This window comes from Heterocephalus glaber, unplaced genomic scaffold, assembly GCF_053883595.1.
Source record: "Heterocephalus glaber isolate CG9 unplaced genomic scaffold, H.glaber_assembly_v1.0 deba00001600, whole genome shotgun sequence".
Lineage (NCBI taxonomy): Eukaryota > Metazoa > Chordata > Mammalia > Rodentia > Bathyergidae > Heterocephalus > Heterocephalus glaber.
This window is the reverse complement of record NW_028258372.1, coordinates 30,345,796-30,361,490: the sequence shown is the minus strand read 5'-3', so window position 1 is coordinate 30,361,490 and position 15,695 is coordinate 30,345,796. Positions and strand designations below refer to the sequence as shown.

The window sequence follows — 15,695 nt, the reverse complement described above, 5'->3', positions numbered from 1 at the left end:
AGCTGGGGCCATTCCAACTGCTTTCGGTAGACTTGTTGGTAAGGTTAGGGGAATGAGGTTCATATTGTCAAAACCATTTATTGGATCCCATCACAGGCGTGCATGCCTGTAATCCTGACTGATAAGGTGGCTGAGGCAACAGAACTGCAGGTTGAAGGCAAGTCTGGGCAATTTGGTGAAACCCTGTCTAAATGAATAAATACCTGTTTGTTGGAAGACAACGTACCGAGGATTTGAGTAAGGCACTGGCAACAATCTGGGAGAGCCCCACCAGAGTATTTTTCTTGGGGGGAGGAAGGCTCCAGTTGTACTTTTAAGAGGGTTATTTTTGAAATTATTTTTAGGAAAGCATTATTTTAGAGACTACCAATATCACAAATGTGTTAGTCATTACGTAAATATTTCAAAACTTCTGTCATCTTAATTTTATTATCCCCTTTTATTTTGGAACAGTGTTCTGGTTTGGGTCACAAGTCATGATCATTCTGTTTTAGACATAGTACAGTTATCCATGAAAATTTTTTTCAGCAGCATGGACATAATAATCTCTCCTACTTCTGAACTTGTAGAACATGAGTTGTGTGGACCCTTTATATGTAACTTATGCATGCTCTACTGTCCTTGTGTTGTATGTGCTGTGACACTATTTTATTAATATCTGTCCTTGCTGGGGCCTAGTACTGACCTTGGCATATAAAAGTTATTTTGTAAATATGTATATTTCATTAACTTGTTAAAGTCTTCCTCTCCTTCCTAGCTTTTTATTTTATATATGTTATTAGAGGACTTTGCATTAAGTTCTTTATGTATAGTGTTTGATTACATTATTGCTCACAAAAATGTCATGCATAATGTCATGGTGAAGCAGGTGATATCTTTGTTTTGTGTATATACTAGAAAAGTGAGGCTCAAAGAAATTGTATTCTTACTTAAGGTTAAGAACTTTAAGGCAGTTGCTAGGCTTAGGATCCAAGTCTTTGCAATCATTGCTAATTTCTCTTTCCATTATGTCTTGGTGTATTGTATATTGAATGTGTATAAAGAGATAGATGCTAATAGTTGAGTACTGTGCTTTACTTACATAAATAAATGTATTTAAAATACAATTTTTAAACTATTATCATTTGAAATTCTACCTGTGTGGAAGATTTTAGGGCACTTTTTTTTTTTTTGGTACTGGGGATTGAACTCAGGGCCTTGTGCTTGCAAGGCAGGCGCGGTGCCACTGAGCTAAATCCTCAGCCCCCTTCAGGGCACTTTTATTCAGTAGGATTTTTTCTTTTTTTAATGTGGCGTGATATGTAGAATGTTTGGCAGCTTTTAAAGGAATTGATCTCTAGTAGCAGTGACCAGTGTTAACAATTGCATTAGTGTCAGTGTTCCTCTTGTCACTCATTAAAATATAGGTTCAATTTATGAGATTTTTTTCCCAATTTAATATATGTGGATATTTATAAATCTTGATCTGTTGCTAGTCATTCAGGTTTCTTTGAGTTCTCTGCTTAGGATTTATGCATATATCTTTAATACCAGAGTGAGTACTTAATTGATACTCGCTGAACAGATCAAACAGGCATAGAGTGATATAAATGCCTAAAGTCACACTATAGGTTGACCTGTCAATTTTTCTTTTTCTTTCTTTTTTTTTTTTTTTTCCCTGGGTTAGAGATCAAACCCAGGGGCTCATGAATGCTGTACCACTCAGCTACATCCTCAGCTCCATTTTTAAAAAAACATCTATTTTTACAGGTGGCCTAAAGGCTTCTCTAGCTCTCATTTGAATGTAGTCAGAAATACTAGAAAGTACCTAGACTTTGGAACTAGACATGGATTTTAATTAGTTTCTTGAAATTCACAAGCTATAGTGAATTTAGGCAAGCCACTTAATATCCCAGAGCCTCTTTCATTCAGTTCTTGACTTGTAAGGAATAGAGAAAATGCATTTAAAGCACTTTACACATAGAAGACATTGGTAAATTCAGTTGTTTTTGGTATTATGATAATAATGCTACCTAAAATTTAGTGGAGTCTTAGAGTGTGCTAGGCACTGTAGTAGCTGTTATTTCTTGCATTCTCTCATTTATTCCTCAGAACTACTCTGAGTATGGGGGATGGAGAGATTAAATGGTTATATAGCTAGTAAGTGGAGAAGCCATGATTCCAACTCCAGGAATTGGAAACTACATGATTACTTATAATAATACAAGTTTTCTCAACGTTGCATGGTACTGTTGACATTTTGGGCCAAATGATTTTTTAAGTTTTTATAATATGAGACTGTGCCTTGCTGTGTTGATCAGGCTGGCACCATGCTGGGCTCATGCCATTCTCCTGCCTCAGTCTCCCCTGTGAGTTGGTGTCTTATGTTGTTCAGGCTGGCCTCATATTTCTGGGTTCAAGCCATCTTGCTGCCTCATTTTCCCCAGTAGTTGGGACTACAGGTAGGTGTCCCACCTCTGCTACTAGATACCAATAATAACTGCCCTCCCGCATTTGGTGACAGTAGTGACAATAAAAAGTGTCTATAGATATTGTTACACGTTCCCTAAGGGGCAAAAATACCCTAGTTGAAAACCACTGTCATAGAAGAAGAGGAAGTGTGGGGAGGGAAAAGAAGGAAGTGATCCTGACATAGTTGTAAATGCACAGTTGGAACTTAGGAAAAAGGCCAGTACTAAAACTGCAACATGAAAGTCATTATGAAGTAAAAAAAAAAAAAAAAGAAAGTCACTATGAAGTGGTAGTTGTTTATTTTCCCAGAAGGAAAAAAGTGTATAGTAAGAAAGAAAAAGAAAAAAAAAAGAGAGACCTGGGGACAGAGTGAGGGACGGACCACCTAGTAGCTGAAGAGGAGCCAGAGATCTAGTGAAACAGAAGGAACAGCCATGTTGATTTAATGACAATAAATTCTGGAAACTTTAAAAAGATTATATTCTGCATAAAAATAATTGAGAATTATTAAAGAGAGCAATAGAATTTGTCTTTGAGCTGTGTCAGTTTTACTATTTTAATTTGTCATATCTTATTGTACCCATTTATGCTTTTTAGTTAATATTTTATTTTATGATAAAAGACAATGAAATTTTAATAAAGAAAATAATTTTTATTTCAGGTTGCCGAGGTGCCCAAGTAGAAGAAATATGGAGTTTAGAGCCTGAGAATTTTGAAAAATTAAAGTAAGTAAAATTTTAGTTGTGTTAAACATACAGTACTATGTTTCGGCAAACTTTTAAAGGATTCTTAGATCTGTGTTTATTTTACATGAATTACCCAAGGCTGAGCACGTTATCTTAAGTCTTTTTTCAGTCCTGTGAGATAAGTACTATTCTAGTTTTATAAACAAGAACTTGAAGTTCACAGATAACTTGCAAGAGATTCAAACTTAAGTTTCTGTTGTTTTATATCCACAGAGTACTGACTGGTTGATTTTTCACAAAATTCATCATCAAAAAATGAATAATAGGTTAGTCTATAAAAGCATATTTAATAAATACCGTACATTGATAGTAATTCAGAAATTGTCATCTGGATGTGGTGGCGTACTGTAATCTCAGTACCCTGTACTCAGTACCCTGTCTCAAAATAAAAAATAAAAAAGGGCTAGGAATGTTGCTCTTTGGAAAGACACTCCCCAGTTTCACAAAAACAAAAATAAAGAAATTATCTACACATTATCCCATTGTTTCTAGGGAAAGGTACAATTGAAGTTCCAAATGTAGATGTCCAGGAGAATTTTCCCATTCTTCATTATTTTTGATCAGAATGACTTCTTAGAGCTAAGCATTGCCTGTGTATCTGCAAAATTCTTAGAATGGGGGACAAGGTATATATATGGTCTTTTAAAAGGGAAAATGGAGATTTAGGAAGAATATGACTACTCTTTTCAGTAGTAGTAAGGAGTTGGTTTGCCTCCTCTCACATTTTCTCCACAAAAAACAACCATTCTGATGAAATCACTTCTGGCTGAGATTAGGGAAGGTTAATTAAAGACACAGTTATATCATTTGATCTGTCTTTAAAAAGATAGGAAAAGGGCTAGAGTGGTAGTAGCTTGGTGGTAGAGTGCTTGCCTAATATGAGCAAGGGCCTGGGTTCATTCCTTAGCACTGCAAAATAAATTTATAAAAAAAGAAAGGAAACATTTTTGTTGAGGGGAAGGCAACTATAAAACACTGGAGGAAAATAATGATTTAACTTTTCAAGTTCATCAGTGGTTCTTAGGAATGTGAATGACTTTACTATGTATAAGATGCAGCCATTCATACTATAGTTTGAGGACTCTACGTGAATCTAATAATTATATGGAGGTGGCTTCCTTTATTTAATAATGTACACGCTATCGGCCATTTACCTCTAAACATCCTACAAGGACTGTATGTATTTTGAAGTTCAGTCTAGGGTTAGTAGCTTCTAGTTTGGCCATGCGCTTATTTTCTATTTTTAAGTGAAGTGATAGAAGATAGAAATGAATAGTACACAGATTTGAAAACTAAAACATTTATTATGATTCTATCTTAACGTATAATTTTTAGTTTTATTAGTGTCTGGCAACATTTTAGTGACTGGATGACATTAGCCATTTTAAAAATTCCTCATTTAATTATTTTACTTCATTTTCATTGTATTCATTAAATATATATTAGCAATGTGTTATCAAAGAATCATGATTTGGTGTCACTCATTATTATTTACCTTTTTTTGTAGGCCAGTTCATGGGTTAATTTTTCTTTTCAAGTGGCAACCAGGAGAAGAACCAGCAGGCTCTGTGGTTCAGGACTCCAGACTTGACACAATATTTTTTGCCAAGCAGGTATGTCTTAGGATGCTCTGAAAAATCTCAGGAGCCAAGAGACTTCATCTGTGTGCTTGTAGTATAGCAGGCCTTAAACTTTTTTGTCCTAAAGCCTCTTTATACACTTAAAGATCATTTCCCCCAAAAAGCTTTTATTTATTGTAGTGTCTATCAGTATTTGCCATATTAGAAATTGAAACAAAAGCATTTAAAAATATTTATCAGTAGATTTTAAAATAACAGTAGACTTGTTACATGTTAACATAAATAATTTTTTTTTTTACTGGGGATCGAACTCGGGACATTCCACTTTTGAGGCAGACGGCAGAACCACTGAGCTAAATCCCCAGTATAAATAATTTTTTTGTTGGTGGTTATTAAACTCAGGGTCTCATGGATGCTAGGCAAGTACTTTATTATTAAGCTTCATCCCCAGGCCAAAAGAACATATATTTTAATGAAAAATAACTATTTACCAAAGCAGAAAAAGTTGGTGAAGAGTACTGTGCTTTAAACATTTCCAAATCTCTTTAATGCCTGTCATAATAGCCCATAGCTCTTCTCTGAGTCTTCAGTGTTATGTTTTTGTTTTGCTTTTTATTGAATAAATGAAGAAAATCTAGTCTCACACATACATTTAACCAGAAAAGGCTAATTATGATATTTTTAAAGAACTACATTAAAATTCCATTTTCTTAAATGTTATTTGCAATATAAAATTTGTCCTTTATTATGTTAAAAATCCTTTGGATTATCTTGCCCTTCAAATGGAGTTTTTTGATTCTGCGTGATTTTGTAATGTGCATTGGTCATTTGGAAGATTTACTGATTTATACACTTTTATGTGCTGACACATAACATATGATTTGATAGGGGACAGGGATTTAGCTCAGTGGTGCCACCGCCTGCCTCGCAAGCACAAGTTCCCAAGTTCAATCCCTGGTACCAAAAAAAAAGATATGAAAAAAAAAAGATATGATTTGATAATATTGTTAATATCACTATCCATATCAGGAAAGTCATTAAATATGAAATTTTTTAGTTCACAGTGTTTGATCCAAGTTTTATAAAATTCTAATTTTTACTTGAAAGTTCAAATTTTATCAATAACAAATATCAGATATTTTCCTCCAAGTCATTTTAAGAAAATATCTGCAAGATATCCTTGATGGAAGACCATACTTTTTTAATTATTATTGATTTTATTGGTACATTTTAGGTATACAATACAGTTACATTCATCATTGGAAATTTGGACCTTTGTATAATCTCTCTTGGTTCTTATTTTTTCCCCCTTCCCCTAGCCTCCCTTCAACCCCTACATCCCTCCCTGTTTACAAAGACTTTGTTTCCAGTTTTTCATTTTCTCATATTGATTCCATTCCCTTCTTTCCTTTCCCCTACCCCTCCCACTTCCCCTTTGCCCCTTTTCTTCCTATTTCACATTATCTATTTTGCCTTTTAGTCCTTATTTACACTTTCATTTTCTCACACCAGAGAAACTATTCATTATTTATTTTAGGACACATGTGTGTCCTATTTATTTCACTTAAGAGTATTGCCTCAATGTGTATCCGTTTAGCTATAAATGTCTCTGATTTCTCATTTTTTATGGCTGTGTAGTACTCCATTTTATAAAAAAAACCATATCTTCTTTATCCAGTCTCTAGTTGATGGGCATTTGGGCTGCTTCCAAGTTTTGGCTATTACAAATTGTGCTGCTATGAACATGGGTGCACATATATCATGCCCCAAAAGGCTTACCTACTCATTGCTGGGTGCCTCTGCTCCTCTGTGCTGGGGGCCTTGGTATGGCAGCCCGAAAGGCCCAGCTACTCCGCGCTGGGGGCCTCTGCTCCTCTGCCCCAAAAACCACATTTGTCATTCATGTTCTTTCAAGTAAAAATGTTGTTCAAAAAAAAAAAGTGACAATTTAGCTGACAACTCAAACTGAGTGCCTTTCCTGGAGATAACTAGCATACTTTGGTATACAGCAGTAGTTCTTTATTTGTACTTCCTGTTTCATTTTAGAGAATATTAAAGACTTGTACTGTAGGAATAAAATTTAATAAAAATAACTTACTGTTTTATTAAAGACATTCTTCAGGAAAACTGGCTCTTTGTTCATTTTATTTTTTTTTAACTACATGTCAGTGAATCAATTGTGGCACTATTTGGATTGACACTAAAATACAGTACGTACTAGTACTTTTACACACCTTCGCGTTTATACCATCAGTGCAAATGGGAAAATGAGGAAAAATGTAAAAGCTTTCTTAGAATTATGATGAAAATAATTGAGCTTACAGACACTTTGGAAAGGACCTTAGGTATTCATGGATTGCACTTTGAGAACTGTTCTTTCATTGTATACAATGAGCAAAAAAATAAAGTTTAACTCACATTATTAAATGCCTTCATATATCTGGCCCATTGTTTAGAAACACTGAAAAAGCGAACAATTAATTTGCTTAATTAGTTTGATTAATATTTAAAATCCAAGGTCAATACGATTGCATTTGTTTAAAAACTGCATTCATTTCTGCAATACCAAAAATGGCTCAGAATAGTTTTCTTAACCTTTAGAAAAGTGGAAAAATAAAACTATTTACTTGCAATGCTACCATTAGGTCAGGCCTTTTCTGTTTGACTTAGTCATTTATTTTTCTTTTTTCTCTTATCTTATTGTTTCCATTTTCCTATGACTTTTCTGAATTGAGTATTTTTAGAGAAATTAGAACTTTATCATTTTTACTTAAAAGAAAAATATAGTTTTATTTATGAGTTAAAGTGTACCATTTGTAACTGGGTATAGTGGCGCATGGCTGTAATCCCAACATTTAGGAGGCTAAGGCAGGAGGATTATGAGTTTAAGGTCAGTCTGGGTTGCATCGCAAGTTCTTGCAAGGCCAGATTGGAACATCTGATGAGGATCCTGTCTTAGGAAAAACCAAACCAAAACTACAACAAAAATACCAAAAAAGAAAGTACTTACCTTTCGTTTTCTGGTAGGAGTATTTACATTACAGACACACATAGTTGTGAAAGTGAATACCCTAGCAATCCCATACCTGTCTCTGCTTTTAGTAGTTTGACTTAATTAATTTAATCAACAAGTAGAGTATGTGTTCATTATACAAAATGTAAGCAATTCAGAATGTATGATGTAGAAAATAAAAGTTTATAGTCCTTGCTCTAGAGATAACCACTGGTAAATTCTTATTTCTTTGGGTGCATGTGTCTGTGTATTTAGTTGTATTTCTTCCTCATTAGATGGTAAACCTGGGAGTCAGGAATTTTGTTTTTATATACTATCCTTGACACGTAATAGGTACCCAATAAATGCAGATTGAACTATTTGTCTTTAAGACTATTATAATTAAAGAACTCTGGAAGTCACTGGCATTAAGACACAAAGGATATCTGATTTGTAGAGGTCTAGATATTTTTAAGGTTTAAGAAAGTACTCTATAAGCTTGGTGTGGTCATGCACACCTGTAATCCCAGCATTTAGGAGGCTAAGGTAAGAGGATCAATGTGAGTTTGAGGCCAGCCTGGGCAAGATAGTGATTTCAAGACCATCCTAAACCACATAGCAAGACTGTGTCTCAAACAACTTCCCCCCAAAAAGTACTCTATAAAGAAAAAGAAGTGATACTAGAGTATGAATTTGTGATTTCTGGAGTCCTTTGATATTTTTCTATGTCTGTGTTATACTTCCATCTTTACTGCAATTTAATGTTTTATTTTTATTATCTTTTCCTGCTGCCATTATTGTCAAATTACTAATTCCCCAGTAATATCATTTTCGTGTTGTATGAGAGTAACCGTTTTTATTAATAACTGAGATCAGTAGTTCCCAAATAAAACCTCTCAGTTTTTTAAGTGTATGCCTTCTATGAGCCTATCCTTTGATGCTTACAGTATATATTATGTAATATGTAATTCTTGGTTTTAGGCTTTCAAGGCCTTATAATAATGATTTCCAATCCAGAGTGTCTGGTCTCTAAGGAGTATTTTCAGAAGTTTTAAAAAATTAAATTTATTTGTTATAAGATTGTATAGATTAAATGTATAATATTAACAATGTAAATGTAAATGTATAGTACCAGTATTTATATGTGGAGTTGTATCAACTTAGGTTGATGGCCATCTTATTGTAATCATATGCTGTACTTGGAGTATATATGTGTGTGTGTGTGTGTGTGTATGTGTGTGTGTGTCATTGACTAAAGAAACATCAAGATCTGGAGGTATAACTCAGTGCTACAGTACTTATCTAGCATGTGTGAGACCTGTGTTAATACTCAGCATCACAAAAACAATGTATACACACACACAAATTATATCCTTGTAATTGCAATTTGTATATAAGGATCCACAAAGACCCTTTGATAATGTTTTTCTATTACACATTATTGTCTTGTTACCATTTCACTGATAAAAATGCTAAGGTATTGTGATTTACTTGCTTAAGATCATGCTGCAGTGGTGCTAGGTTTGTCTGACTACATCTGTTTAGTCATTCAGAAAAGGATGATTGAGTACTTACAGTATGCCACATACTATGTCAGGTGCTTAGAAAATGAAAAATTGTCATGATTCCTGCCCTCAAGTGTACTTAGAGTTTAGTGGAGAATATTGATAGTACTAAATAATGCAAAATTACAGTGAGTGTAAGTGCTGCATGAAATGAAATGAGAACTATGTTTCAAAGTTTTGGAACAATCCATAAGATGATCCTAATTTTGATCACTGATGTTTGAGTTTTGGGTTCCTGAGACTGTGCTCATCCTAACAGCAGTGGAGTATTTGAGAAGTTCACAAGACTCATCTCCCCAGGATCTGTAGTTCACTAGAAAGATTCACAGACTTCATTGAAAGTTGTTATACTCAACAGTTATAGCTTACTATAGCACAAGGATATAGATTAAAATCAGTCAAGGGAAAAGATATGTGGGGCAGAATCCAGGAAAGTTCTGTGTGTGGAACTTTCAGTTGTCTCCTCCTAGTGGTGCCACAGAAGAGCCGGACTTCTCTGGCATTGTTGTCTGATAATAATGCAGAATATTGCCCATCCGGAGAACTTCAACTGACTCTGGCAGTCTGAGTTTTTGATGGGCTCCAGTCATGTAGAACTGATTGACCACTCGTGTCTGACCTGTCATTAGCTCTATAGGATATTGAGCTGATAATTTTGCCCCAGTTACTCTACCCCAAGTCACACTACTAGGCTATCAGGGTGGCACAGAGGTCCAAGATAACAAAGACTTTTTTTCTCAGGCATGACTTTTCAAGCTCTACCAGAGGTCAAGGGGACATACTTTTTGGGGGCAAGGTTAAATTCTTAGTTGTACTCATAAAAATGGAACTTGACCTTGTTGGGGAAATCTGAGAAAGCTCTTAGAAAGTGATAGTTCAGCTGAAATCTAAAGGTTAAGAGGTATTAAAACTAAGGGAGATAGGTTGAGGAACATTCCAGATTAACTACAGCTTCATGGCGAAAGGAAGTTAGTTTAATAAAAGATACTACAAGAAGGCCACTGAAACTGGTGTGTGGAGAGCACCAGGGAGATGTCATGAAATAAAAAGCTGAATAGGGAATATATATTACTTAAGTATAGTTAAGTTTAGAAAAGCAATGGTTTACAAGAAGTAGTTTTTTTTCCTAGCATGTCCAAAAATGGTCAAAGTTGCTGTCTTCAGTTTTTCCTTTGTGTATGTCTTCTATTCCAAGGGTTGCTCATGATTTGAGTTGATTGTTGGAGTTTCAACTATTCTAGCTCAATTCCATATTCCAGACAGCAGAGAAAGCACATTCTATAAACATTTATGGAAATTTTCTAGAATATTCCCATGGCGTGTGCTTACTTCTCTTGCACCAAAGCTCAGTAACTTGAGTTATCAGCAGAGGATACTAGGAAAGCTTTCTTTCTAGGTGGCCATGGGCCCAGATAAAATAGAGGTAGTCTAATCTTATCTAAGAAGGCCAAAATGGGTATTGGAGAACAAGTATCAGCTGACGGAGGTCAGATCATGTGCTGTATTTTAGGCCTATTGAGACTTCTGTCTGTATTCTATGATTAATAGAAGGTTGTGGACATATTTTTAGAAGTGCATTATGATCAGATTTTCATTTAGAAGAAATTTCTTTGGCTCCAGTGTGGGGAATCCATTTGAAAAGTGGTATGAGATATAGGAGTAGATCTCAATAGGAGGCTTTTGCAGAAGTCCATGTGCAGGTAAATAACAGCCTGGAAGTGGATATAGATCATGAACCGCTTTGGATATAGTAATACTTAGAAAGTAAAAGAGTTAGCACCTTTAGTATGTAATGGGTTGGATGTGAGAATGGAGGAAGAAGGTATGTCGATGATGCCTGTGGTTTTCTTTTTTTCTTAAAAAATGCATTTAAAATACACAGAATAAAACTTCAATAATCTTTGATGACACACACACTACCATTTGTTAAAAACACTGTCATTTTTCCAGTATATATGTTTGGTTCCTTTGTCCAGAATCAAATGGCTGTAGTTGTGTCTTTATTTGTTTCCTTTATTCTACTTCATTGGTCTGTATGTGTATTAATTTTTTAAATTAATGCCTTGCTATTTTTGTTATGATTTTGTAGTATAATTTGGAATCATGTAGTGTGATGCCTCCATCCCTGCTCTTTTTTTCATAGGATTGCTTGGCTAATTTGGGGCTTTTATGCTAATAAAGTGTTTTGTAAAGTATAAAACACTGTAAAAAAAAAAATAGGCAAGCAAAATTGTACCACACAATATGTAAGTGGGAAAAGGGTACTGCTAAACATTCAGTGTTATGAATTCCGTATGGATTTTAGGATTGTTTTATTCTAGTTTCATATGAATTTTAGGATTGTTTTTTAGGAGTGAATTTCCATATGAGTTTTAGGATTGCTTTTTTCTAGTTATGTGAAGAATGTGTCCCTGGGATTTTGATGGGGAATCCATTGAATCCGTAGATTGCTTTTGGTTAATGTCATTTTAACAGTATTAATTCTGCCAGTCCATGAACATGGATGGTCTTTTCATCATCTTGTGTCTTCATTTTCTGTCTTCAGTGTTCTGTAATTTTTTTTGTAGAAGTCTTTTATCCCTAAGTTTTTTTCCCCAAGTCTTTTTTTTTTTTATTGGTACATTTTAGATATACATAATGATGACATTCACCGTAGGGAATTTGTACTTAATACATGATATATCTTGCTTCTTTTTTTCCCCATTCCACTCCCCTCCCTTCAACCCTGCTTCCTTCTTTACAAAAGCTGTTTTCATTTTTTTGTATTCTTTTTTTCCTTGTCCCTTTTTTCCCCCTTCCTTCCCTCCTTGTTCCCCTTTTCATTTGAACATTTTCTTCCTGTTTCCCAATATTCATTTTACACTTTGGTTCTTATTTGGTCCTTTGATTTTCTCACATCAGAGAAACAATGCAGTATTTAAACATGTGTGTCCATTTTATTTCACTTGAGAGTATGGTCTCAGGGTGCATCCATTTGCCTAGAAATGTTTCAGGCTTATTCTTCTTTATGGCAGACACATCTTTATCCATTCATCAGTTGCTGGGCATTTGGGCAGTTTCTAATATTAAGCTGTTACAAACTGTGCTGCTATAAACATGTGTGTGCATATATTACTGTGGTATGATGCTTTTAATTCTTTCAGGAAGATACCAAGAAGGGGAATAGCTGGGTCAAATGGAACCTCTAGTTTTAGTTTTTTGAGGAATCTCCACACTGATTTCCACAGTGGTTGCACTGGTCTATACTCCCATCAACAGTGGAAAAGGGTTCTTTTTTCCCCACACCTCTGCCAGCATTTGTTATTGGTTGATTTCTTGATAATAGCCATTTTTTTCTGGAATGACATGGAATCTCAGGGTTGTTTCAATTTGTATCTCTCGAATGACCAGTGATGTTGAACATTTTTTCATGTATTTATTTGCTGTTTCTACTTCTTCATCAGAGAAGTGTCTGTTCATTTCAGATCTGGATTGAGTCTTTAAATTTGAGGGGGTCTGATTTTTTTTTTTTGAGTTCTTTATATACTTTCCTTTGTCTGAGGAACAGCTGGCAGAATTTTTCCCACTCTGTGGGTTGTCTTGTCATGCTGTTGGTGGTTTCTTTTGTGTTGTAAAAGCTTTTTAATAAGATGAGATCCCAGTTGTTGGTTCTTTGTGATAGTTTCTGTGCGATTGGATTTTGTTCCTAAAGTCTTTGCCTACACCAGTGTCTTCAAGAGTGCTACCTATTCTATCTCCTAGCAGATTTAAAGTTTCTGTTTTAATGCTTAGATCTTTGATCCATTTCTATTTTAGTTTAGTGTATGGTGAAAGATAATAGGTCTAATTTTAATCTTTGGCATGTGGAAAGCCCGTTTTTCCAGCACCATTTGTTAAAGAGGCTATCTTTCTTCTAGTGAAGATGTTTGGCTTCTTTGTCAAAGATAAGGTGGCTGATTGTGTTTGGAGTTCTTTCTACATCTTCTAATCTGTTTCACTGATCCTTGGGTTTTCTGTTTGTTTTTTTTTTGTCAGTACCATGCTGCTTTTAATCACAGTAGCTTTGTAGTATAATTTCAAGTCAGGATTTGTGATGCTTCCTGCCTTGTTTTTGTTGCCCAGAGTTCTTTTTGCTATTCTAGTTCTCTTCTGGTTCCAAATGAATTTTAGGGTTATTTTCTCTAATTCTGTGAGATATTGGTATTTTGATTGGGATTGCCTTAAATCTGTATAAAAATTTTGAAAGTATGGCCATTTTCACTTTATTGGTTTTGCCTATTCAGGAATGAGGTATATCTTTCCATTTTCTGATATTCTCTTCCATCTATTTTTTCAGAGTAATTTAGTTTTCAATGTAAAGGTCTTTTACTTCCTTTGTTAGATTGATCCCTAGGTATTTAATTTTTTTAGATGCTATTGTGAAAGATGTTGTTTCCGTAATTTCTCTCTCACTGAGTTTGTTATTTGTGTACAGGAATGCTATCAATGTTTGAATGTTGATTTTGTATCTAGCTACACAACTGAATTTGGTTATTAAATCTAGGAGTCTTTTGGTGGAATTTTTTGGGTCTTCTATGTAGAGTATCATGTCTTCTGCAAATAATGATAGTTTGACTTCTTCCTTTCCTATCCTTATTCCTTTTATTTCTAAATTGCTCTGGCTAATGTTTCCAGAACTGTATTGAATAAGAGTGTGACAGAGGATATCCTTGTCTTGTTCCTGATTTTAGAGTGAAAGCTTTCAGTTATTGTCCATTTAGTGTGATGTTGGCTCTTGGTTTGTAATAGATGGCTTTTATCAGATTGAGATAAAAGACCATCTATTCCAATTTTCTGTTAGGTTTTATTATGCATGAGTGTTGAACTTTGACATATGCTTTTTCTGCATCTGTTGAGATAATCATATGGTTTTTGTCCTTGGCTCTGTTAATATGATGAATTACGTTTATAGATTTGCATATGTTGAACCATTCCTGCATCCCTGAGATGAACCCTACTTTGTCATGGTGTATAATCTTCTTGATGATTTGCTGCATTCTGTTTGAGAAGTTTTGCTTCTATGTTCATTAGGAAGGTTGGCCTGTTGTTCTAATTTTTTATTGGATCCTTCTCTGGTTTTGGTATCAGTAATGCTTACTTTTAGGACTGAATTTGGGAGTATTGCTTCCCTTTCAATTTCATTAAAGAGTTTGAGGAGTAGCAGCATTAGGTCTTGGAATTTCTTGTAGAATTCAGCAGTGAATTCATCAGGGCCTGGGCTCTTCTTTGTTGGTAGGTTTTTAATTACATGTTCAATTTCATTGACTGATACTGGTTTATTTAGAATTTTTATATCATCCTCATTCAGCTTTGGTAATTCATATGTATCTAGGAATCTGTCCATTTCTTTGGTGTTTTCCATCTTAATAGAATACAGGTTGTCAAAGTAGGTATTGATAATCTTCTGGATTTCTGCAGGATCTGTTGTGATTTCACCCTTTCATTCCTAATTGCATGGATTTGAGTCTTTGCTTTTTTTTTTTTTTGATAAGGTTGGCTAAGGGTTTGTCAACTTTAATCTTTCAAAGAACCAACTCTTTAATTCATTGATTCTTTGTGTTGTTTTCTTAGTCTCCATTGCATTAATTTCTGCTTTGATCTTTATAATTTCCTCCCTCATACCAGCTTTGGGCTTGATTTGCTCTTCTTTTTCTAGAAGCTTGAGGTTCTACATTAGGTTGTTTGTTGAGCTCGCTCTGTTTTTCTGATATGAGAATTCATCCCTATAAATTTCCCTTGTAGGACTGCTTTCACTGCATCCCCTGAGTTCCAGTATGTTATATTGGCATTATTGTTTAATTGTAGAAACTGTCTAATTTCTTCTTTAACCCTTGGTTGTTCAGGAGAATGTTAATTTGTATGTGTTTATGAAGTTTTAGTGGCTTCTTTTTCCATTGATTTCCAATTTCATTGCACTGTGGTCTAATAATATGCATGTGATAATTTCATTTACTTTGCATTTACTTAAGCATGTCCTATGCGCTAGTCTGTGATCTGTTTTGGAGAACATTCTGGGTGCACCTGAGAAGAATGTGTATTCTGACGTGGGGCAGAACACTGTATACATCTACTAATTCCATTTGCACAGAAGTTTGATTTGGTACTGATATTTCTTTGTTGATTTTTTTGTCTGGTTGATCTATCTATTTGTGACAGTGAGGTATTGGGGTCCATCATTACATTTGTATTAGTGCTTATTTGATTTTTCATGTCTGTTAATGTTTATTTTATATAGTTGGATGCCCTGCTATTTGCTGCATACATATTTATGATTCTTGTATCTTCCTCTTGGATTGTTCCCTTTACAAGGATGTAGTGACCTTCTTTGTCTCTCTTAATCAGC

The 15,695-nt window shown here is 34.7% G+C and overlaps 1 protein-coding gene across 7 annotated transcripts in view; it reads left to right on the top strand.

Moving 5' to 3' along the window:
- Uchl5 (ubiquitin C-terminal hydrolase L5) overlaps window positions 1-15,695 on the top strand; it is a 38,838-nt gene that overhangs the window by 5,588 nt on the left and 17,555 nt on the right. For all 7 annotated transcript variants that reach the window (XM_087193825.1, XM_087193823.1, XM_004862761.4 and 4 more), the window contains 2 exons: window positions 3,113-3,176; window positions 4,705-4,810. Coding sequence is in view for 2 of the 7 variants with exons in the window: in XM_004862761.4 (XP_004862818.1) it covers window positions 3,113-3,176; window positions 4,705-4,810 (170 nt within the window). In the remaining 5 variants the exon portion in view is untranslated. The remainder of the gene's footprint in view (window positions 1-3,112; window positions 3,177-4,704; window positions 4,811-15,695) is intronic.